Below are 25330 nucleotides of genomic sequence, written 5' to 3'. Positions count from 1 at the left end.
CTACCCTATCGATTTCTTACCTCTTCGTTTTTGATACCAATGATTTTTAGAAATTTCCATGCAAAAATACATTCGTCCCGCTTTTTAAATGTTTTTCATCAAGAATTTACATTCTAGAAAATAACTAAAACAATTGTTTCAGTTGTAACTACTTAATTTTTCAAAATACAAGAATCGCATTCATTGTTAGGATTCACAATAAAAAATACCGGAAAGAAGTTTCTGATGCCTTTTGTTCCAAAATTATATTTTCTCGATAGATGTTTGAAATCTTGAAAAGAGTATTTCACTTTTTTTTTCAGTGTATAGATTTTCCAGAGCTCTCTTCTTTTTTGGCAGCAATAGTTAGCAGAAATTTCCATGCAAAAATACATTCGTCCCGCTTTTAAAATGTTTTTCAAGCATTTGAATTCCAGAAAATAACTTAAAAAATGTCTCATTTGTAACTACTTAATTTTTCAATAGACAAAAATAGCATTCATTGTTGACTTCAATAACAGGATGGAAATTAAAATATCGAAAAGATATTTCAGATGCCTTTTTAATAATTATATTTTTTTCGAATTTAAAAAAAAATATCACTTTTTTTCAGTGTATAGATTTTCTACAGTACCCAATCGATTTCTTACCACTTCCTTTTTGATACCATTGGTTGGACGAAATTTTAATGCACTTAATTTTTCAATAGACAAGAATCGCATTCATTGTTTGGTTTCAATAGCAGGAATAAAATAAAAATTTCGAAAGTAATTTCTGATGCCTTTTGTTTCATAATTATATTTTTTTTATCTATAAATTTCTTTAATCTTGAAAAAAGTGTTTTTATTTCTGTTTTTTCAGTGTAGAGATCTTCTAGAGTACCCAATCGATTTCCTACCACTTCTTTTTCGACATCATTTGAAGAAACTTTCATGCAAAAAAACATTCGCTCAACTTTTTTGCTTTGCCATACTGAAAATGTATGTAAAGTTTCATCCAAATCGGAACACGCACCTTTTTGCAATCTTTTCTGCTGTTAATTTCTGAAATTTCTCGCATGGAAAAATATCTTAGTGCTAAGTTTCACATTTTTTACAATATTGTGACAAATTTGTTCGAAAGATAGTTTTTCAAAATTAGTTAAAATATTTTATTTCTTTTAGGATTTGGCATGTCCAATCTAACCCGCTTGAAAAGTTTTAATTTTCTTTCTCAATGATGAAAGTAACTTTTAATAACTATAAATACTAACCATTGTGAAGTGATGTCAGTTCACTGACTTCCTCATTAACGTGATAAAAACTTACTTTATGGAAGATTTTTTTTCCTAATCATTTCTTTAATTGAGTGTTTTATTCATGTATTCATATTTTTTTTCATTTTTCTGGACCTTAGTCATCACCTTCAAACCAGGAATGTTTTTTCTAGTTGATAAATTAAAACTCGTTCACTGTCGTATGGAAACAAAAACCAAAAATATTAAAATTTTGCCGCTTTATTTCCGCACTACGCTTCATTATTCATAGTTTGCTGCACATGCTCTGTTGGGATTTCAGAATAAATTTTTCGGTAAATATATTGAATATGATGAATAAAACTAATTGTCGCGATCAGTTAGATTAAATTAGAGGAGCTCTTTTGGCATAAGGTCATTTGGCTACGCGTCTGCCACACATCATTTGGATTAGTCTCTGTAATACACATAAATTAAATTAAATATTTAAAAAATATATTGAAATGAATTATCTATTTATTTCTCTTAGTTGTGGTACCAAGGTTTCTTCGATGGATTCAATCGTAGCACAGAAATCAAGGGCTTGTGGTCAAAATTTATAATAATGTTTCCGAAACTATGTCTGAGATTCCTCACAGGGAAGCCATCTCGGTCCTTCGATATTCTTACCGTACTTCAATGATATTAGTTTTTCTCTAGTTCTACAATATCATCCAAAGCCTTGCGAGAAAAAAAAAGTGCCAGTTGAAATCAAATTGAAATTGAATGTAGAAAAATTGAACTCAGCGTTGCTGATAAAAGAAATTAACCTCGTTTGTGTTACACCCTTATAATCCCTTCTTTCTTGGCGATTGCGATGGCGCCCTGCTTATCTTCAACAAATACAAGAACATATACAGGTATAGATTTGTCATCGATGCGCTTGCTTAACTCACTCATACAGCTGCTACTCTCATTGCCACGTACTTCGCTTCTGTCGATAATATCATTACGACGTGGCTATTACGCCATTTGGTGAAAATGTTGCACCACAACTAGAAGCACTAGCAGGTTTGGGTTTGGTATTTCAGACAGGAAGGTGATAAGATAAAATTGATATTTTGGGACAGGAGAATGATAAGATAAAATATTCAATTCGGTCAGCAAAACACGTGTGAAATGGTCTTACGTTACATTATTTCTATCTAAAACGAACCACTGTTAGTTAAATTGAATTCCTGAATTAGTAAATGTTTTAAATAAGTTTTTTTTATGATCGCTAGAGTGGTACTGTGTTGAAGTTAACCTAGTTTGTTAAAATTCACTTTGATACAGGGACAGGTAAAATTGACGAGATGATGCAACAAAAAAAAATGCATTTACAACATTTTAATAGCTCTCTCAGCACAATTATTTCCAAATTTGATAGATATATGATATATGATATATTTCAAAATAAATTAATATTATATGTACTGAGCTGCGAAAAGTATATGTTACACTATTTCAAGAAATTTTTCTGATATTTTGAAAAATCTTTGGTATCTGAAATCATCAAAGCATTGAACATTCTTTAAACTCTTCTTATTTTCCATTCGTTTTAGATCTACTGAATTCGTTCAAATTGTTCCAACATCTTCAGACCAAAGCATTCTAAATCTTCAAGAATCTTTTGAAATTTTCTGGAACCTTCTGAACTATTCTCAGATTTCCTTAAATCTTTTGAAATATTCTCAAATCTTTCGAGTCTTCTGAGATATTCTGAAATCATCCGAAATATTCGGAATTTACTTTAAAAACCTTCTGAAACCATCTGGAGTTTTCTGAAATCATCAAAGCATTGAAAAATCTCTGAGATCTGCAGTTTTCAGTAATTCTTAATTTTTATTGATTAATTTAAAATTTCCTGGAAACTTCATCAATCTATCTATCTATCTATATCTATATCTATATCTGATATCTATATCTATAGAATTTTCAAACAACTTCGAAAAATTCTGATATCTATATTATTATTTATTTGAATATTTCTTAAATCTTCTGAAACCATGTGAAATCTTCTCAAAAGTAGTGAAATCTTCAGAAATCATCTGAAACCCTTCCCAATATTCTTAAATCTTCTGAAATCATGTAAAATATTTTTGAATCTAGTAAAATTTTTATACATCATCTAAAACCTTCGGAAATACTCTGAAATTTTGTGAATTCTAAATCTACGGAATTTTCTAAAATCTTCAGAATTTTCTTATATATTCTAAAATCTTCTGAATCTTCTTAAATCTTCTACGATCATCTGAAATTCATTGAAAATTATCTGAAACCTTCAAATTTCAGATTCTTGAACTCTTTTAATTACTGATGTTGAACAATTTTGAATCTTCTGAAATTTTTCAAAATCTTTTGAAATCTTCTGAAACCTCCTGTAATCATCTGGAATTTTGTGGAATCATCAAAGCATTGAAAATTCTCTGAAATCTGCAATTTTCAATGTTTGGGTATTGAGCGGTTGGTGGAATGAAACTAAACCATTTTTGAAAAGAAACATCTGGAATTTTCTAAAATCATTAAAGCATTGAAAATTCTTTACTCTTAAGAAACCTTCTAAAATTATCACATATTTTCTGAAATCTTCAAAGTATTTAAATTTCTCTAAAATCCCCAAAATCCTTATTTATCTTTTGAAATTTACTGCTTTCTTCTAAATTGTTCTTGACAATTTATAAAAAATCTGATATCTTTCAAAATACTCTAAAATGATCTAAAATCTTTAAATTTCAGATTTTTTGAGAGCTATTTTGAAAACTTTTAACTTATTTGAAGATCTTCAGAAAAATTCTAAAAATTTTGATATTTTCCAAAGTATTCTAAATCGAGTCTTCTGAAATCTTCTGAAATTTTCTGGAACCTTCTGAAATATTCTCAAATTTTGAAATCTTCTGATTCCTTCTAAATTGTTCTGAAATCTTAAGACAAACTTATAAAAATTCTTGTATCTTTCAAAATATTCTTTGATTTTCTGAAATCATTCTGATTCTTCCAAAATCTTCAGAAGTCAATTAGAATCTTCTGAAATCATCTGAAAACTTTTTGCAATTTCCTGAATTCTTCTGACATTTAAAGAATGTATCTCTAATATTCTGAAATTTTGAAAAATCTAAAAACATCAGAGCTTTGAGAATGTTTTGAACTGTTCTTATTGTTCACTTTTTTTGTTCGAACATCTGCACACTGCTTCTAAAAATTTTCATATCTTTCTGAATATTTTAAAATCTCCTGAAATTTTCCTAAACCTTCTAAAGATTCTTGGAATCTTCTGAAATTTTCTAAAATCTTAATTTGCTCAAATATTCTAAAATATACTGAAATTTTCTGATATCTTCTGAATCTTCTGAAATATTCTGAGTATTCTAAAATTTTCTAATCGCTTTTTAAATCTTAAGAAAACCTTTTCAAATCATGGAAAAATTTTTGAAATCATCAAAGCATTAAAATTTCTCTAAAATCCTCAAATTTCTTATTTATCTTTTGAAATCTTCTGATTCCTTCTAAATTGTTCTGAAATCTTGAGACAACTATAAAAATTCTTGTATCTTTCAAAATATTATTTGATTTTCTGAAATCATGTGAAATCTGAAATCATATGAAAATCTTTTTTTCTTTCCTAAAACCTTTGGAAATATTCTGAGTCTTCTGAGATATTCTAAAATCTCCTGAAATCATCGGAAATATCCAGAACCTACTGATTTTTTTAAATCATTTTAAACCCTCTTAAACCTCCTGCAATCATTTGAAATTTTCTGAAAACATTCTTTAAAAAATTGTTTGAACCTGAAAATTTCAGTATTTAAATTTTATTGAGATCTGAGTTCTTTCAAACAACTTCTAAAAATTCTGATATCTACCAAAATCATGTGAAACCTTCGGAAATACTTTGAAATGTTCTAAATTCTGAATCTACGGAAGTTTCTAAAATCTTCTGAAATTTTCTTAAATTTTCTAAGATCATCTGAAACTCATTGAAAATTATCTGAAATCTTTTAATTTCAGAAATTTTGAGAGCATTTAAATTCTTTCAATTTATTTGAACATCTTCAGACAAATTCTAAAATTTTTTAAATTTTGCAAGCAAAGTATTCTAAATCTTCTAAAATCTTCTGAAATTTTCTGGAACCTTCTGAAATATTTTCGGGTTTTCTAAAATCTTATGAAATACTGTGAAATCTTCTGAGTCTTCTGACATATTCTAAAATCCTTTGAACTTACAGAAATTAAAAAAAAACTTGAAACCCTCTAAAAGCTTCTGAAATCATCTGGAATTTTCTTGGAACTTAAAATTCTCTGGTATTTGCAGTTTTCAGTAATTCTTATTTTTTATCGAGAGCTGAGTTCTTTCAAACAACTTCTTAAAATTCAGACATCTATCAAAATATTCTTAAATCGTCTGAAATTATGTAAAATATTTTTGAATCTAGTGAAATTCTTAGAAAACATCTGAAACCTTCGGAAATACTCGGAAATTTTCCAAATTTTGAATCTACGGATTTTTTTTTATTTTCTGAATCTTCTAAAACATTCAAAAATCTACTGAAAATTCTCTGAAATCTGCAGTTTTCAGTAATTCTTATTTTATATCTAGAGCTGAGTTCTTTCAAACAACTTCTAAAAATTCAGATATCTATCAAAATATTCTTAAATCGTCTGAAATCATGTGAAATATTTTTGAATCTAGTGAAATTCTTAGAAAACATCTGAAACCTTCGGAAATACTCGGAAATTTTCCAAATTTTGAATCTACGGATTTTTTTTTATTTTCTGAATCTTCTAAAACATTCTAAAATCTACTGAAATTTCATCAAAGCACTGAAAATTCTCTGAAATCTGCAGTTTTCAGTAATTCTTATTTTATATCGAGAGCTGAGTTCTTTCAAACAACTTCTAAAAATTCAGACGTCTATCAAAATATTCTTAAATCGTCTGAAATCATGTAAAATATTTTTGAATCTAGTGAAATTCTTAGAAAACATCTGAAACCTTCGGAAATACTCGGAAATTTTTCAAATTTTGAATCAACGGATTTTTTTTATTTTCTGAATTTTCTAAAACATTCTAAAATCTACTGAAAGGTTTTCATAAATCTTCTAAGATCATCTGAAATTCATTGAAAGTTGTCTGAAATCTTTAAATTTCAGAGATTTCGAGAGCTTTTGGATTCTTTTGATTTATGATGTTGAAATATTCTGAATATTTTGATTTTTTTTTAAATCTTTTGAAATTTTCTTTCATCATTCTTTCATCAAAGCATTGAAAATTATCTAAAATCTGAATTTTCTATGTTTGGGGTTTGAGCGGTTAGTGGATTGAAACTGAACCATTTTTGAAAAGAAACATGAGAGTTCCCTTAAATTCCAGTATGAAGCTTCTTCATAGTAGAATTTAAGGAAACTTTAATTTTTTTTCTTATTCTTCTCAAAAACGGTTTGTGCAATTTTCAGTAATTCTCATTGAGATCTGAGTTATTTTGAACAACTTTTGAAAATTCTGAAACCTATTACAATATTCTTAGATCTTCTTGTGAAATCTTCTCAAGACTAGTGAAATCTTCTAAAATCATCTGAAATTTTCTGTTGTATCTGAAATTTTCCAACTTCATGTAAAATATTCTTGAATATAGTGAAAACTTTAGAAATCATCTGAAACATTCAGATATACCCTGAAATTTTCTAAAATCATCTTAATCTTCACAAATATTCTAAAATCTTCTGAAATGTTCTAATCGCTTTTGGAATCTCATCATCAAATATCTGAAACTTTCTAAAGTTTCCAAGTTTTCGTTTCCTTTTTTTTAGATATTCTGAATTCTTCTAAATTGTTCAAACATCTTCAAATCACTTCTAAAATCCTTCTGAAATTTTCTAAAAATCTTTTGTGATTTTTTAAAATATTGTGATATATTCTAGAATGTTATTTTGTCCAATAGGTGACAAAGCTAAGCAGATTGTTGACATTGTTGGCAAGTGGCCAGTTGATTCTCGTAAGTGATCAACGGTTTATATGGGAACATTGAATCGATACAATGTAGATTCCTACGGGTGCATTAACTGAGAACTATTCGGAACTGTTTCCAGTTTACTCTGACCTGTTTAATAGAGTATCATTTGAGGACGAATTTATTCTATCATGTAGCTTAGTTCAAACAAACATTTCTACATAGTATTAGGGGTTATTAGAACTACAACGTGTCCGTGTTTGTACAGTGAACGAACCGGAAATTTTTCTTTTCATTTTTTATTCCAAACACAACAAATGTGTTAGATATTGATAACCGTATGCCAAATGATGTGTCAGACCGTTTATTCTTCAATCTAGAAGACTGAGCTTTCAAAACTGATTTTCTGAAATCGTCTGAAATCTTCTGAAATCGTCTGAAATCTTCTGAAACCTTCGAAAATACCTTGAAATTTTCCAAAATCCTCTAACTCTTCACAAATACTCTAAAATCTTCTGAAATTTTCTGAATCCTCTGAAATTTTCTAAATCTTCTGAAATTTTCTAAACGCTTTTGAAATTTTCTGAAATCACCGAACATCGGAAATTTTCTGAAATCTTTAATTTCCGTTTCCTTTTTTTAGATATACTGAATTCTTCTAAACTGTTCTAACATCAAATCACTATAAAAAATTCTTAACACCTTTAAAAATATTCAAAACCTTTTGAAATTTTCAAAAATCTTTTGTAATTTTTTAAAATCTCCTGGTATGTTCAAAAATCTACTGAAACCTGCTGCATTCAATAACAGTACAACAATTGCTTGTAGTCGATGTAGCAAAGGTATTAGGTATGTAGCAAAGGTAGATGTTATTTTGTCGGACAAAGCTAAGCAGATTGTTGATATTGTTCGGCAAGTGGCCAATTGGTTCTCGTAAGTGATCAATGGTTTATATGGGAACATTGAATCGATACAATGTAGATTGTATGGGATGCATCAACTGAGAACTAACTCGGTACTGTTATCAGTTTACTCTGAACTGTTTAATCGAGTACCATGTGAGGACGAATTTATTCTATCATGTAGCTTAGTTCAAACAAACATTTCTACATAGTATTAGGAGTTATTAGAACTACAACGTGTCAGTGTTTTTTTTTACAGTGAACGAACTGGAAATTTTTCTTTTCATTTTTTATTCCAAACACAAAAAATGTGTTAGATATTAATAACCGTATACCAAATAACCGTATGCCAAATGATGTATCAGACCGTTTATCCTTCAATCTAGAAGACTGATCTTTCGAAACTGTGCTGTAAAAGTACGAGACATAAGATTTTCTCTCGGTAACATTGTGCGAATCATTTCATTTCACGTCATCGGTATTATGGGTAAGACCGCCATGCAATGAGTTCACTCAAATTATATTTGTTTTGAACATTCGTCAGTGTGTGATTTCGTTTTTTACGTTTCTGTAAAACAGCTAGAGCAGAATAGACATTTTTTTTCTATTTTTATATTTTATTTATTCGATACTTTTGATTCGTGCTTTGGTGAGAAAACATAACTAAAATAAAATGAGAAAACTTAAACCGAAACAACTGGGGACTTTTCTTTTTATTCTCTTGATTGTAGCGTCAGAATCGTACACATCCAGTAGTACTGTGTTTATTTCTGTGAGTAAAATACTATATGATTGTTAATGTTCAATCGCTTGGACACCTACTGCTGCAGAGTATCATCTGCTAATTGTATGTAGTTTGCTTTATTTATTCAATTTACTTATGATGTATTTGATTCATAATTCTGTGCTGATGTTTACTACAATGCAAGATCAAGAAACTGTATTAAAACTGTAGCAGAATGTCAGATAAAAAAAAAGAAAGCAATTTAGTTAGTTTATATAAAATAACGTAAATCCATCGCCACCTAACCCCAAGATTCTGTGGGACTACAAACCGCAAAAGAAAGGAACGGACGCGCTGACACCATCGTATTTTCGTATTATTATCTGACGCTTTTCTGGGTGCTCATGTTTTCCTACTGTTCGCTCGGACGAACCTGGAGTCCTTAGTGGTGTTGGTAATTGGCTCATGGTTGCTTTTCTGTTCGGTTTTCTTAATTTTTGTTTAGTTATCGCGATGAATGTATGTGTGTATCGCAATTCTACTGCGATCTTTCTGCGTCAATAATTATCCAGATACTATTTGATGCATAGTACTTTTTTCTGTTTTGTTTGTTTTTTTTTCTTTCTTGGGTATTCATCATTATCATTTTCCCTTCGACTGTTGCTCTGCTGTTTTTGTTTGCTTAATATCTTTCTTTCTTTTTTGTTTTCGTTTTTGATATATACCATTTTTTTTTCATTTGCTTACGAATACAATCAATCACACACACACGCACCCGCCTTCTTTTTTGCGCTCATTGTTTATTCGCTTAGTAATAACCGCCATGCGCGTACTGATCGGTCTTTGCATAGCCTTGCGAGTAGGCTTGCGTGTCTATAAAATATGTGAAATGAGAACGATTTGTATTATTTTGTCACTTACATTCTACACCGGAGGAAAACAAATCATAAAAATCAACCGAAGCCAAATGGAAAAGAATCATTTACTTATTTGTTTGTGTGTTTTTTTTTGTATTCTATTGCTGTTAAGCTTTGCACTTGTATTTTTTTTTCGATATGATTTTTCCTTCTTTTTTTTTTTGATTTAATAAATAACTCAAACGAAACTAATAATGAATATAAGAAACAGTATCGGAGAAGGTTTTTCAATGGTACTCACCGTAGCCGGCATAACTGGATCGTTCGTCGTACTGCTGACTGGGATAGGTTTCGGTGGTCACTGCACTGTAATCGGTAGTGGTACCGTACGTCTGGCTGTAATCTGCGGGGTAGCTGGTTTGATACCGGGTGTCATACGTTCCGGTACTGAAAATCGAATCCATTAGAAGACCATTAGAAACGGAACTCCTACATGAGCTGTTCAGATTTTCCTTACCTATAGTCATAGTGACTGGTGTCGTACTCCGTTCCGGTGGCATATCCTGTGGTGGCAACCGTAGTGCCCGCGTAACTGCTTTGACCGTAACCGTTGGCAGCGTAGGCACTCTGGGTTGCCCCGGTGGCACTGTATCCAGTGGCACTAGCCGTTCCATGCGTTCCGTACTGATCCATACTGGCTGCCGGGTGTCCGTGCTCTGCATAACCACCGTGGGTTGTCATTGCCGTCGGTGCACTGTAGGCCGATACCGGAGGAGGGGCCCCATGATGCGGTGGCATACTTTTTGGTGGCATCGAGCGGCTTGGCGGTCCAGAATCATAACGACCACGTTTTGGTCCCGGAGGGCCACCAGGAATTCCACCCCGTTTGATCGGCGTCACTGTGGTTGTGTTGGATGGTTGTCGTGTGTCGAACTGTTGTCGTGGTGGACCTTGACTATAGCCGCCTTGCTGGTAGCCTCCCATTTGACCGTACGACGGTGGAGGACCACTATTGTAGCCACTGTTGTAACTTGGCTGTCCGTAACCTCCTGGGCCACCACCATAACCACCACGTCCACGGCCTCGACCCTCATAACCGCCACGGTAAGGTCTTGGGCCTTCATATCCGCCACCGTATCCACCGCGACCTCGGCCCATGCCTCTCGGTGGGTAACTACTACGGCCTCGGTAACCCATACCCCGCGAAGAGTGATACGATCCACCGGAAGATGGATGCGATGATTCATGGGTTTCTCTGGAATGGGACAGACTGCTCGAATCGGCCGTTTTGATTGGTTGTGGAGGCGTTACTCGACCGGATTCCGTGCTTGGAACTGACGATGGTGGAACGCCACTTTTCTGTGCCGTCGATGTCGCAGCCGAATTGGACGTCGAGGTTGGGGTGCTTCCACCAGCGGTCGGTATCGATTTGGCGGTGGTAGTATCAGCCGACTTCAGATCACCACCGTTTTCGGTGGTTGATGAGGGCGGTGGACCGGATCCGTTCGTTACCGAAGACTGATAACTGGACCGGGGAGCTGACGATGGATAACTGCTTGCTCCTAGTGGTGGTCGGCCTCCATATGGACCACCTCGGGACATTGGTGGGCCACCCCGTGGAGGTCCTCCCATTCCACGGGGAGGACCACCTCGCATCATACCACGACCGCGCATCATCGGAGGGCCACCCATCATGCGACCCATTCCGGGTCCTCCCCGTCCTCCTCCGCGGCCCCCATAGAATGGGGATGATCTGTAATGAAGTGGAAATATAACGGTTTCAATCGGTGTACAATAATTTTCTACTTGAGCAGAACGGTGCTCACAAGTTCATATGTCATGCCGCCCCGATATACTATTGTTAACTTTCATCTTTTTGAAATAGTTGAATAACGATTCTAACAAGTACATTTGTTTTTTCATCAGACATAGGAGAATTGAGCGTAAAGTGAGAGAAGGCGGGTTTGTTAAAATGCTTGGCGAATGGCGATCCTTTTTTAATCCACCCAGTGGTGTAATGATGCCTTTCTCATATCACTCATATTATCATATATAATACTGTGACACTCCTCAAAATATTTATTCTCGGCTCTTGAAATCAAAGCAAAAAACTTCAAGGGACAACCCAATGCAGTTGTTCGAACTTTTCGAAAAATATTTTCACTATTAAATATTAGTTTTTTGTAGTTGATGTCTTCACAAAAGTTGTTTGTTATCAAATGGCGCTCCTTTTGATATAAAATATTACTAGGGTGGTCCTTATTTAGATTGAAATCAGTAATCTAACTTTCTTAATTGAACTCAAAAACGATTTTATTGTACAATAAAGTTGTAGGAAATTTTATTTTGAGCACCTTTACTGAAAAAAGCACCTCTCTAGCTTTTCATCTGACCGAGTTACATCAATTGTCCCGGGTAAGAGTAGGGTGGCTCCCGAAAAATCGATTTTTTTGTTCTAACGTTTTGTGAAACGTTCTATGGAAAAGTTGTCTTGAGAAGGGTTGTTGAAATAAATATTGCGCATAATTTTGCTGAGTAAAGCTTATTCATATGAGCTACCAGTAAAAAGTTATGATTGTTTTTTCATCAAAAACTAATCAACCTTCAAATATCAAAATTCATCAGATGCCAGATTGATAAAAATGTATCCTATGCGGCTACTGAAAGTTCATAATATAAGTAAACATTTAAGAGAAAATTGGGAGGGAACTTGAAAAAACACGAAAACATTGCATAACTCTTAGACGCTATTACGTATCAACATACTTCCTTCAGCAAAATAATAGTATCAAGTTAGCCCTACAAGTGTTCCATACATTGTCCATTCGAGAAATGAGACACACAAAAACTACAGCCGAAAATAGATTTTTTGCTGAACAATTTTAATTATTTTTATTACCAAAATAACTGATTCAATCGATTTTGATTCCGTTATCGTAATGATCGTATCGTTAACATTCAAAATAAAACATAAGACAACAGTTGATTACGGTTTGGTATGTATTGAATAAATTAAGCAATGAATTATTCTAATTATTATCTAAAACTAAACATTTTGCTTGTTCGGGTAAGTCTTCTGAACTTCTCCTATTTTGTTTGTTCGACAATGCCAAGATTGGGTCTGAAGATAACAGCAGCCTTTTAAAAACATCTTCAATGTTCGCGATTTTGCTCAATTTTTTAGCATGGTGCTCTCTGAAGTTTCGGATACTTTTATTTCGAGTCTCCTGAGCTTCTTCACTAAGCATACCAATAGATAAAATTGCATGTCAAATTATCGTGGCTCCATGTATCAACAATTTATGAGCAGTTGGTGATAGTGGATACCAGCCATACAACGATACATACAACGGTCGTATTTTCTCAGTGTAACTTTGGAATTCGTCGACGTTTATCTTATCGGCTATTGATTACACTGAGAATAAAGTGAAATCCTTCCAACAGTGTTTCATCAAGGGCTGTTATATCTGCTGTTTCTTTCCACTTCTTGAAAAATTTCCGGACCGTGTTTCCGTCGTTGGAATTACCTCCTGATGGCAATGGCTCACCGATACATAGGCCCAAATGTTCTCTAAACGCAGTTTTTATATTTGTATCCCTTCCCTTCACGGTCTTGTTCAGTTTGCTAACACGCCAGGTGGGGGTTTTCATACGGAATTCTTGAATTATATACTGTAAAATGTCCTTATTACTTCTAACAGCAATCATTAAATCCGTTAGCTTTTTGTAAGACAAAGCACTTCCTGAAACCCAAGTAAATCATTAGTTTGTTAAAATGAGTAGATTGTATTTATTCTAACCAAAACTCATTGTGCGTCTTTTTCCGGTTGTCACAGTGACGTCTCGTGACTAAATTTACGTGTTGTGCACTGCTTATATGGTATGATATCAGAACCGTTTCGATGTTGCAACTGAGACAGCAATTTGTTTTCAACTGCCATAAGCATAAGCCACTGAAGCCTCTCCTGAATGTGTGCATACAAGTTCTCACAGAGCCTGTTTGACCAGTTGTGCAGTGCACGAGGTACCCATGAGGACAAGAGGCCATTGCTAACAACAAATACGATATTCTTTCAAAGTTGGATTTTGGCGAGAGAACAAAATCCTTCTAGAATTCTTAAAATGTACGCTTGTCACTTTGGAAAAACAACAACAATCTATGCCTCTAGTGGCTGAGATGATCTAAATTTTATTCTCCTATCATCGACACTGAACAAGCTCTTACGAACTCTGAAAAATCAATTTCAGCTGTCAAAGAAGGAAATCTAATACTCCTTGCAAACGGTGGATAAAATGAAAGTCGACTGCTTCGTCGATTTTGTGAACCCTATTGAAATCAATACCAAGATTACTAAACAAGTATTGTCCCAATTTGACATTACTGAGACAAATTTTGGTGAAATTAGGAAAATCATTGGCTGGCAACTAAAAACACGGCCCCTAAGAATTCTTATAAAATTTATCAAACATGTTACCTGATGTTACTTTTACCATTATGCATACTTATTCTAAAATTTGAAGAAACACTAGAAAAGGTCCTAAGTGTAAATGACAGTTCCTCTTTCTTTACTCTTTCTTTCGATTATTACGGTCCTATAGGCAATCCTTCTATTTTACAATTTGAATAGAATAACGACTGAAACTATCAACTTTCGATCTACTGTTAAAAATATGTTGAAAAATATGCCGTAATAATTGAAAGAGAAAATAAACAAAGAGAAACTGTCATTTGCACTTAGAATCTTTTCTAATATTTGTCGAGATTTAATAGAAATCCAGCAGAAGCATCCAAGTTATCTGTATTTTTCATTATGAGCATTCATTGTGCTGTTATTGATGACAACTAAGAAAGTTCTTATTGATTCAAAATTGCAGAGGTGTTGGCTCCATTTTCAATGGATTGTGCACCATTGAACCTGTGAGGGACAACAAGAAGTTTCAAAACTTGTACTGAGCTTCTAGTTCAAACACAAAATGGGCCTTCATCTTTTCATTTGTTGTATCAGGAAAATCATGATGCTGAAAATCGTTACTAAGATTAGGGCTAGTAAATTTTTTCCCGGATTTGCACTAACTTCCCGACTTTTTCCCGGTTTTCTCGATTTTTCCGGTCACTTGCCACCCTGCGTCTTACATTACTATGGGGCGCAAAATTTGCAAAGATTTTAAGAGAAAACCTCGTGACACATGTTTGCCTTTTTCGTACCTGGGACGAAGGTTTTGAGGTAGTAGGCGATATTCAATTCCTGAATTAACAAGGTTAATAGTTGATATACTCTGTTCATTCTAGTCTGCGCAGTTTGGACTGAGAAGTAAGTAAAGCATCATTGAGGTTCAGAGCTCAGTTCCGGTAGCAAAAATTCAGTTTCCGAATATTTTCAGGTTCAGAATTCAGTTCCAGATACAGAATCAAGCATTCAGTTCTGCTGCGAGACGGATTTATTTTGTGCGCCGTTCTTAGTTTAAGTTTAGTTTCAAACAACGACCGTGAAAATTCGATTGACAAATCGACCCTTTTAAGGGCTATAAATGTTTACAAAAAATCTATGAAAATGACTAATCATTTCAGTGCACAAAAACAAGTGCAATTGTCCATCCGCATTCTATTATTTTTAGATTCTCTATTTATTCGATGAAACCAGGTCGGATGGTACCGATATCGCATTGCCGTAGCCAGTACGTGGCGCTCTGAACTGAAGCACTTTGTCTTGAGCATCGAAATTGTGTGTATTTGCGGAGTGTGTATCTCATACACATTCAACTCAAAGTCTCAAGTATCTCTTGTCGCTGTGTTAGTGTCTTTGCCGTGCACATGAGTTACTGCACAGATTCAAGAAGAGAGTTACCCAGCTCAGCTCTGAGAGTTTGTGTTCTCTCTGTCACGTTTGGCTCTGAGATGCACACCTTCAGGAAAGACTCCAGTGGCTTATGCTTATGGCAATTGAAAACAAATTGCTGCCTCCAGAGATATTGTTACATCTGTTATATTCAGTGCACAACCCGTAAATTCTGCCACGAGACACCACTGGTATTGAATCAATCCGCACAGAGAGCAGTTCTGCTGCGGGATGTTCGCGGTGCAATTTTCGCTTCCATCAAGAGCAGGAAGACGCAATCAGCAGCTGTATTGGGAGTAAAATGTATCGAAAAGTGAACAACGACCGTCAGTTCTGTACGAACACTTGTACGCGACTAAAATTAAAAGTTAGAAATGGTATTTCCTTCCCCGAGGCTAGAAACCTGATGAAAACCAGCCAAGCGAACACATCATTATCAGCCAAATTAAAGGCACGTCTAACCGTGGATAGCAAAGACAATCGCTCTCCTACGCGAGGAGATTCGGATCCTCCGTGCTGAGCGAACCGGAAACAGCAAGAAGCCTGACAACAACACCCAGAATAACAACAACGACAATAACCACCAAAAAGAAATCGGTGACCTGAAGTTCGGAAAATAAGTAAGTTGACGGAACAGATCCGTCTCTTACAAGCTGAAACCAACAAACAGGAGCACCCCCGAACAAAGACCTGAAGAGAGTAGGTAGCGACGGCCCCACACCCGCAAAGGTACAGGCTCTACCTGCCCAAACAGAAATCACCCCGAAACGATCCCGAAAGGTAAAATCCAACAAAACTGCTAAGTGCGCGGAGAACCCCACCCCCGCTATCATTTACTGATCTGCATCACGCTGAACCGCTGTCCGTCCCTCACATCTCACCGTCGCCGATGAATTCCCCATAGAGCGGACTGGAAGGGCTATGAGAGTTCCATCGAGAACCAAATCCCTCGAGGCTGGCTATCCTCGGTGGAAGAGTTGGAGAATATTATCGTCTTGGCAGCCGAAAAACACATCCCACGCACCAGTGGAACCCCGTCCAAGCGGGCAGTACCCTGGTAATCCCCGGACGTGGTAGCGGTGATCAAATCCCGCAGAAAGGCACTCAGAGCCTTACGTAAAACTCCCATTGACCACCCGTCGAGAGATTCCAAGGCGCAAGAATTTCGACGCCGAAGAAACATCACGCGAGAAACCATCGCTAAGGCGAAAGCCGATAGCTGGACCAGGTTTCTCAGCGGAATCTCGGCAGACTCCACCACCAAAGAACTTTGGAGGAGGGTCAACGCCCTGCGGGAAAAACGTTGACTAAAAGGATTTGCTCTCAAAGTTAACCAAAACCCAATCAACCAACCAAAAACTGCCATTTCGCAATGATTCAGAATCTGTCAATTTTTATGGCTGCGTCCTGTTGTTTACACTCTTGTCTAACCACTTGTGCAGTTGTTTATTCGTTTTCATTAGTTTGTTTCGAAATACAGAAGCAGAAACAATCAAAACGTAGTCCGAAACAAGAAGCATCGATCAGGCCGAGGGTCCGATAGATGTTCAATACGATTCTTGCTGGAAATTTGAACTGCATAATCATGGACGACGAAACCTACGTGAAACTCGATTACAAATCCTTGCCGGGACCACAATATTATACGGTGCGATAGGGGCAAGCGTTAAACCAGTCCGAGACATCGATTGAAGTCGAAAAATTTTGTAAGAAAGCTATGGTCTTGCAAGCAATTTGTAGCTGCGGTAAGATTTCAAAACCCTTCATCACCACTGCTTCAATGAACAGCGAAATATACATCAAGGAATGTTTACAAAAACGACTTCTACCCATCCTTCGAAGCCACAAGGATCCTGTTGTCTTCTGGCCAGATCTTGCTTCTTGCCACTACTCGAAATCAACGGTAGAATGGTATACTACCAAGAATGTCACTTTCGTCCCAAAAGACATGAATCAACCAAATTGCCCACAACTTCGACCAATTGAGGAATTTTGGGCATTAACGAAGGCACATCTTAGGAAACATGTATCGGCAGCCGAAACTATTCAACAGTTCGATTGGATTGGAAAAAAGGGTCAAAACTTGGCGCCAAGAAGTCTGTACGGAATTTAATGAGGAACGTTCGTAAGAAGGTGCGCCAGCTATTCTACAATGGCTAAGTAGCAAATGTTGAGAATAATATTATGTTGTTGTAGTCTAATATGATCAGTATATCGAATAAAATTTGAATATCTAACACTTGTGAATTATTTACAGCGAAATCAAAGTGCGTTATCAGATGGATAATTTTAAGCTATTATGTGGAAATAATGATGTCACAAGAATTTTTATAAAGAGGAGGAGGTAGCAAGTGTTTATAACCATGGAAGCCTCAGGTATTGTAGATCGAATGGAGCGTTAATTCGTTAAATACCGTGAAAATTATGATTATTGTGAGATCTGAAATGGGACACTAATCATTCGCCATCTGAACATGAACGGAGTATTGTTCAATCGGGTTGCCGTTTAAGTTGTTTCATTACAGAGTATTTCAATCGGCAACACGTTTTCTAGAATTTTTTTCTGGCTTGCTTTACGAAACATTTCCGAACAGCACCGGGTATTTCAGCTAGTAATAATAATAATAATGAGGAAATGACGAAATGGGTAATCTTCGATCCAGGTTCGGATTGAAATATAAAAATTTCCTAATTGAATTTGATAATTATTGCATTTCAATGCAAAGTTGTTAGAAATTCTATTTGAAAAACTATACTAATGAAGTTGCATCTCTAGTTCCTCGTTTGATCGATTTACATCAATTTTTCGAAGTAAATGTAGGGTGGCCCTTAAAAAAAATCTAGCTTTTTTTGTGAGCAGTTCTAGGAAAAAGTTGTCTTCCGAAGAGTTGCCAAGCTAATTATTGCGCACATTTTTGCTCAACAATCTTTTTTAATACAACCTACCATTAGCAAGTTGAGTTTAAAAAAAAATATTTTATTTAATTGAATAATTAATTCTAATGCAATTATTAAATAAATGCCAGATCGATAACAAAGAATCTTATACGGTTTCCAAAAGGTAATAGGTTTTGTAACCCAATTTGGTGTTTAAATCAGAGGTGGAAATAAGCCTGAAAATGTGAATCAAGATTTCCGATTGTGAATCAAAAAACCGAACACCGTGAATAAAAAATTGGGTAACAAAACTAAAATTGTTATTATATTTTAAATTGTGGGAAATGAAATTGAAGACCTTTTTAAATTCTAAGTAAAACCAAAATTTATCTTATCAAAAATCATTCATTTAAAAATTCATTATAATACCTACAATAAATATGTAATATGAAAAGATAATACTGACTATTTTTATTTACTGTGAATCAAACAATTTGTCTAATTTTATTTACTGTAAATCAAACAATTTGTCAACAAAATATCAAAAAAGTCGAAGAACGCCAAAACGTAGCAACATGCCACTTTCAGGAAAATTATGGTTTCAAATGAGCCCTATAGGTGTCTCATACGTCATTTTTTCGATAAATGATAAACAAAAAAAACTACAGCCGAAGATAGATTTAAATTTGAATTATTTTTTATGAATCGGCGAAGTCTGTTGAAACAATAAGCCACATTCCACAAAAGGATTGTAATACCAAGGCTTTGGCTAAGCTCATGTAAATGACCCTTGAAGTGAAAAATCCCTATGCTTGCTTGCAAACTGACGAGAGTGATTCTGATGAACTCCTCGAAGATACACCGTTACCTGTTTCTTATAACTGTAGGATAACGGGAAAAACACGCTTTTCAGCTTCCTAATAATGACTCGAAGATGTGCTCAGAAGTAGTCCCTGCGATGTTCATGCAGCGAAGCAAGAAATTCTCAGACGAAATTTCCACCCTTTTCCTAAGGACACATAAATCATCAAGTATTCCTGAAAACCGTTCATAAAACTCACTTCCTGCACTTGTAAATTTTACCAATGCGGTGAACTGAATTTTTACAACTTTCATGTCTACAGTGCAAAAGCAGTTGAAATAGTTGATAGAAAATTCACCCCTCCTTTCAGCGATCGTATCCTTCGATGGCTAATTTATAGAACGAGGTAAAGGATTTGAACACTGTTCTACGGTGGAATTGTTCGACTTCTCTTGCAGCAAGTAAAAGTTTGACTGCGAGAAACCTTCTTACTTGAATGACCCTTGTCGCGTCTCACTTCTCCGGACTTTATCTTCACCACTTACAGCCTGTAGTTAGTTTGATATCGTTAGGAAACCGGAAAATGGAAATCACTGATTGAGCAGAAGTCATAAATCGAATAAAGAACGTTCGCAAGTAACTTCTTGTCAGCTGGCCTACACAAATGATGGGAGGAATACTAATCTGTTGTGGTTGTCTAATATGAACAGTACATCCAGAAAACATTTTTGTATATTTTTCCACTGAAAATATATGTGAAAATATGACTGATATGTGAAATGTATCATTAAACCACCAGGTGGATAAAAAACAAAAAATTTGAAACCAAAACTATAAAAACTTTGCCTCCCCGCAGAGGGAGATTCATAGATATCGATAATCGGCGGCGCCAGACCATTTCATACCGGCGAAGGCTGCGGTGATTCGACTAGTCACGTAAAAAAAATCGAATGGTGGCACGGCGGCACCCAGATCTAAAAGTCGTCATTTGCACCGTGAAAGAGCTTCACTGAACATAGCAAGGACAGAACACAATATAATCTGATAACGACTGGCGTGTGTAAACTTCTGCAGTCTTTCATTTGCCGGCATTACGATATTGAGCAAGAAACCGGTGGATCAATTTTAAGTTGAAATAATTCCAATACAAATGCGGTAGATAAATACCCAAAATGCACACTTTTAGAAACTTTTTATCTTTTCCTTGGCTCGCCGAAAAACATGATTAACACTCGGTCAAATACTGATTTCATTCCCGCTATAAAAGCGGGATGCAACAAAATTAACGACAGTAATCGTGTTCGATCGACACTTCTACGCAGTACACAGCTGTCTAACGACATACGCTCAAAGTATAAGAATGTCGATGATTTTTTTCAAAAGCTCGCATCAGCAAGTAACAATTTGTCTTTGTTTACTCTCCTTGTTATCAAATATTCGACCGTTCCCTGATTATCTTTTTTACTGAATGTTTGTAATAATGCCTAATCGATTAATAGAAATATTCACGATCACTAGAATCAAAGAGTAAATAAACTGTTACTAGTTGAGGCGGTCTTGAGCAAAAATTGTTTTTGTCGTGCCAAATTTCTGTAAACACTAACAACACCAACCGGAAACCCAAAAGGTCCGAATGTAAACATCAACCTATTCTTAAAATATTTAAGAAACTTACCTTCCGCGATCACCAAAACCACCGCGTCCACGATCACCGAACCCTCCACGGCCACGAAAGCCACCCCTGGGAGGGCCAGACATTTCCATGGTTGCTGTGTGATTTAATTTCCTCTAGCAAACCACCAAAATAATAGAAGTACTCTACTTCAATCCAGACACTCCCCGACACAACACGTGTTCTATCACTAATACTTCACAGAAATCACCGGTGTACGATTCACTACCGTTAGTGTGTGTGTGTGTGTGTGTGTGCGCAGCAGTCGGTACAAAGCCCTATTACGTAGCGCTAACCGGCCGCAGAACTTTTACACGAAAGCACAAATCGATGCAGGCAGAATGAAAATATGCACCGTTTTGGAAACCCTTTAAATGGGCACTAATCCACTGTTTTTCACTTCCTTAACTACCGCAAACCGATCTCGATAGGTAAACACTACTTTTCACGACTTCAGATCACTCGTAGACGACGAAATTTACCGAGAAAATACGCTACCGTAAAGGTCCGAAGCGAGTCGGTAGAAAAACTTTTCACTTTTAACTAGCAAAATGGCGACGTAGCGAAGCTGTCATGGTGCTGATCAGAGTTACCATATTCACAGATGCGATTTTCCTATCTTGCTTCACAGATTATGTATCCCAGATGACAGATTTTATCAAAATTCAAAGATTTTTATAAAATTTCATCAAAATGAATGATTTCAGAAATGATTCTCACAAATTTTCATAGATTATGATCGAGAATATGGAACATAGATGGAACACAGATTTTTCATGTTCAAACACAGATTTTTATATGGCAACTCTGGTGTTGATGCCGATCGATACACATCACAAGAAAACTAAACAATGTTAAGTGCTTTTTAGTTAGAACTGCCCTGTTAAATCAATCGTACATGCTGCTGAAAAAGTATTCTTTATGAGGTTTTTAAGGCTGTGAACCATTTCGCGGTTAATTTTAACTTTTGGTTGAAATCTGACATTTGAGTGGTTATTTTGTGTCGAGTAGTTGAATTTAACTAAAACTGCGGCCCATTTTAAAATTTGACGGACGGAAAGTTGTTTGGGTTTATTTTTCACTGGAAATAATTTCAACTAAAGAATTATTATTAGAATTTTCATAGCAAGAATTTTTTCATTGTCGGAAAATAACCATCGAACTGACGACACGACTAGCCACTCCGAAGCAAAATCGGAATAAAAAGTGTTCGTGAGCGATTTACCGCCAGTTATCGAATATTGAAAAACCCCTAGGTAATAATAAACATATATTTTATAAAAAACAAACAGGTAATACTTTAAAAGATGTATTATAAGTAAAACAGTTTAACATATATCAAGTTAGGCTAAAATATATTCATTGTAGGAATGTGCCAGCTATCATGGCGATAATAATATGAGGATGTGATGGTGATCTAGCAAAATAGAACACATCCGCCTATATTTACCACTGAACTTTTCGCTTCCTTTCTACGTATCTATCAACAATATTTGAATGATAGGATAATGTCAAGAGTTTTGGATTTAAGTTTTTTCCCTAACGTGCAGAACAACAATTTTGAATTTTAATCTTATAATCAAGATACCCTGTCAAGCCGCCCACTGATTGTCTCGGCTTCTACTGGCATTTGAAAAGAGTTTTAATGTAAGAATCATTCCACGGAAACCACCATCTGCCTAGTGATAATCTAAGACAAGACCTGACATCTGGGGGGGCTGCTTTTGTTCCAAAATGGACCAGTTTCTGATTGGTTGATTTTGATGTTGCCACCTGCACATTGTGAAAAGAAAAAACTTTTGCAGGGTACGCGAGCAATGATGCCAAGTATAAAGAAAATCAGGAAACAAATTTATTAAAATGTATAATTTTAGCTCACCAATGAAAATGAAAATTTTCGGAGAATGTTTCACTTTTTTTTCAATCTCATTGGTAATAAATGTTTATAGTGACAAGGCTGTGTAATTAAAATAGGTAAGAAGCCGTTTTTCTTTTTAGTAAATTAAAGTGTAACCAAAAAAGATTTGTTAAATTAGTGTAAACTCGAAAGTGTGTTAGTTTTACGAGAAGAATGAACTGTTATGTTCCACACTGTGGTCGCATTGAGCATTTCTATCCAAATCTGACTTTTTCCGGTTTCCAAAAGATCCGGTAATACGTCAACAATGGATTTGATTTTTCGTTCAACATGAGATATTTCGTGTTTTGTCATCAAAGCTCAATTAATTGTTTTTAAGCATTAATATATAATAAAGAAATGCATTCATTCAGTAAAAACCATTCAAGCGAAGAGGTTGTGTTTCGATTGTACTGGCTCGTGAGTTAACGGCTGCTACCGAGACAATTCTAAGCTTCAGGTAGTTAAACTGCCCATAGCAAACGCAATATTCGGGGCGTTTCCCGACTGGAAAGCTAGCAACGAAGGCCATCCCGTTCATACGCACAGAGGTGTAGAGACACAGAGGTGCGAGAGCATAGAAGTGACGAGTCACAGAGGTGCCATCGCATAAAGGTGCGAAGACGAAGGGGTGCAAAGGCACAGAGGTGCTAAAGCAACCCAGTGCTGATCTACCAGGTACCAGAATTTGTACGCTGCGTAGGATCAAAAGAGACGGCATATATCGCGAGGTGCTACACTGCAAGCATCGCATTTGATCGCCACCAAGAGCAAAAGCACTGTACCTGGGGTCAGGTACAGCAAGTGCAGTGGTGTTCACAACGACGGCAGAGCAACTGAGATAGCAGTAAACGACAGAAGACTGCCAATTGGAAACAGCAAAAGACTGCCAATTGGAAATCGTTGGAAGAGCTTCACGTCGTTCTTCACGATAAAGGAACAGAGACATCAGCTACAAGGTAGATTTAATTTAATTTATTTTTTATTTCTTATATCTGAAATTTTACTAAACATAAGTTTTTATTTTGGTATTATTAATTTACAAAAAAAATTTAATGTAATGGATGATCTCATGGAAGATCATCCGAATCCGATTCCGGATACTAGTAAAAGTTTAAATACTCCGAGGGCTAAACATTATCCACAGGGTACCACTGGGCCATGGATAGTCTATCTTCGAAAAAAAGAAAAGATTTTAAACTTGATGCAAATTACAAAGGATTTGACATCACATTTCTCTGAAGTTAAAGAAATCTGTAAGGTTAATAGAGATAAAATTCGAGTTGTAGTTAACGACTTGAAACAGGCAAACGATATTGTAACCTGTAAATTATTTGCTATTGAATATCGAGTTTACATTCCATCGAAGGAGGTAGAAATTGACGGTGTTGTGACTGAAGCAAGTCTGACAGCAGATGATTTACTTAAAAATGGAGTTGGCCGTTTTAAAAACTCCATGCTTGAGGGAGTTAAGATACTCGAGTGCAAACAATTGTACTCAGCATCTATTGTCGATGGAAAAAAGTCTTATCGTCCCTCAGATTCGTTTCGCGTAACATTTGCCGGATCTGCATTGCCTAGCCATGTCTATATCGATAAAATTCGTCTTCCTGTTCGGCTTTTCGTACCGCATGTTATGAATTGCACGAACTGTAAAAAATTCGGACATACAGCTACTTACTGTAGTAATAAGTCCAAATGTATCAAATGTCAAGGGCCTCATAAGGATAATCTTTGCGATAAAGATGTTGAAAAATGTGTTTATTGTGGGGAAAGCCCTCATGATGATCTTTCAGTGTGCGCTGCATTTAAGCTGCGTAAAGACAAAATGAAGCTTTCTTTAAAAGCACGGTCTAAGCGCACATATGCAGAAATGCTCAAAACGGTCATACATGTCTCCCCTTTGGAAACCGAAAACGGTTTTTCAAATCTTGCGGAGCCAGAGGAATCTGACTCTGACGGAAATAGTGAAGATACCTCGTTTGTCACTCCTCAAGGGTCTGTTAAGAGGAGATTAACAAACCACAAAATACCAAAAAAGACACCTAAAATTATACCTTCAAAAAAAGATCCCCGTGTTAAAGCTAAAAAGCCAAATTTAAAACCAAAAACTGTGCCTCCTGGTTTGTCAAATTCACAAACCAATCCAGGAACTAGCTCAAGAAAAGACAATAATCCAGTGGGCTCCATTTCACATTCACCAACAGGATTACTGAAATTTTCGGAAATTGTAGAATGGATTTTCGCTGCATTCAATATTTCTGAACCTCTAAAGACCATCATAACAGCATTCCTTCCAATAGCTAGAACTTTTTTGAAACAGTTATCAGCTCAATGGCCAGCTCTTACAGGTTTTGTATCATTTGATGGATAATTTATCATCCGCCGCAAATGATTCAATCACTGTCCTGCAGTGGAATTGTCGAAGCATCATGCCAAAACTTGATTCATTTAAAGTTTTGTTGCATAGTCAAAAATGTGATGTATTTGCTTTGTGCGAAACATGGCTTACATCAAACATAGCCTTAAATTTTAATGACTTTAACATTATACGTCTCGACAGAGACTCCCCGTATGGTGGAGT

General features: G+C 35.5%; 1 protein-coding gene across 1 annotated transcript; it reads right to left on the bottom strand.

The window, feature by feature from the left end:
- Positions 1 to 8828: 8828 nt before the first annotated feature.
- LOC131427483 (prisilkin-39-like) lies at positions 8829 to 21414 on the bottom strand. Its single transcript, XM_058590709.1, has 4 exons — positions 20853 to 21414; positions 10179 to 11414; positions 9963 to 10108; positions 8829 to 9677 (listed from the first exon to the last, which is right to left on the bottom strand). The coding sequence occupies exons 1-4, from the start codon at positions 20939 to 20941 to the stop codon at positions 9613 to 9615; spliced, it is 1536 nt and encodes a 511-aa protein (XP_058446692.1). The 5' UTR covers positions 20942 to 21414; the 3' UTR covers positions 8829 to 9612.
- Between the last annotated feature and the right edge of the window lie 3916 nt (positions 21415 to 25330).

This window comes from Malaya genurostris, chromosome 2, assembly GCF_030247185.1.
Source record: "Malaya genurostris strain Urasoe2022 chromosome 2, Malgen_1.1, whole genome shotgun sequence".
NCBI classification, from domain to species: Eukaryota; Metazoa; Arthropoda; class Insecta; order Diptera; family Culicidae; genus Malaya; species Malaya genurostris.
The sequence above is the reverse complement of the archived record's forward strand: the minus strand, read 5'-3'. Positions and strand labels throughout refer to the sequence as shown.

Bases quoted from the DNA above. Each gene is read 5' to 3' on its own strand.
- LOC131427483 (XM_058590709.1), bottom strand. From the start codon at position 20,941: ATGGAAATGTCTGGCCCTCCCAGGGGTGGCTTTCGTGGCCGTGGAGGG. The intron at 11,415-20,852 runs GTAAGTTTCTTA...ACTTCATTACAG, and splicing joins GGTTTTGGTGATCGCGGAAG to ATCATCCCCATTCTATGGGG. The intron at 10,109-10,178 runs GTAAGGAAAATC...TTCGATTTTCAG, and splicing joins ACCAGTCACTATGACTATAG to TACCGGAACGTATGACACCC.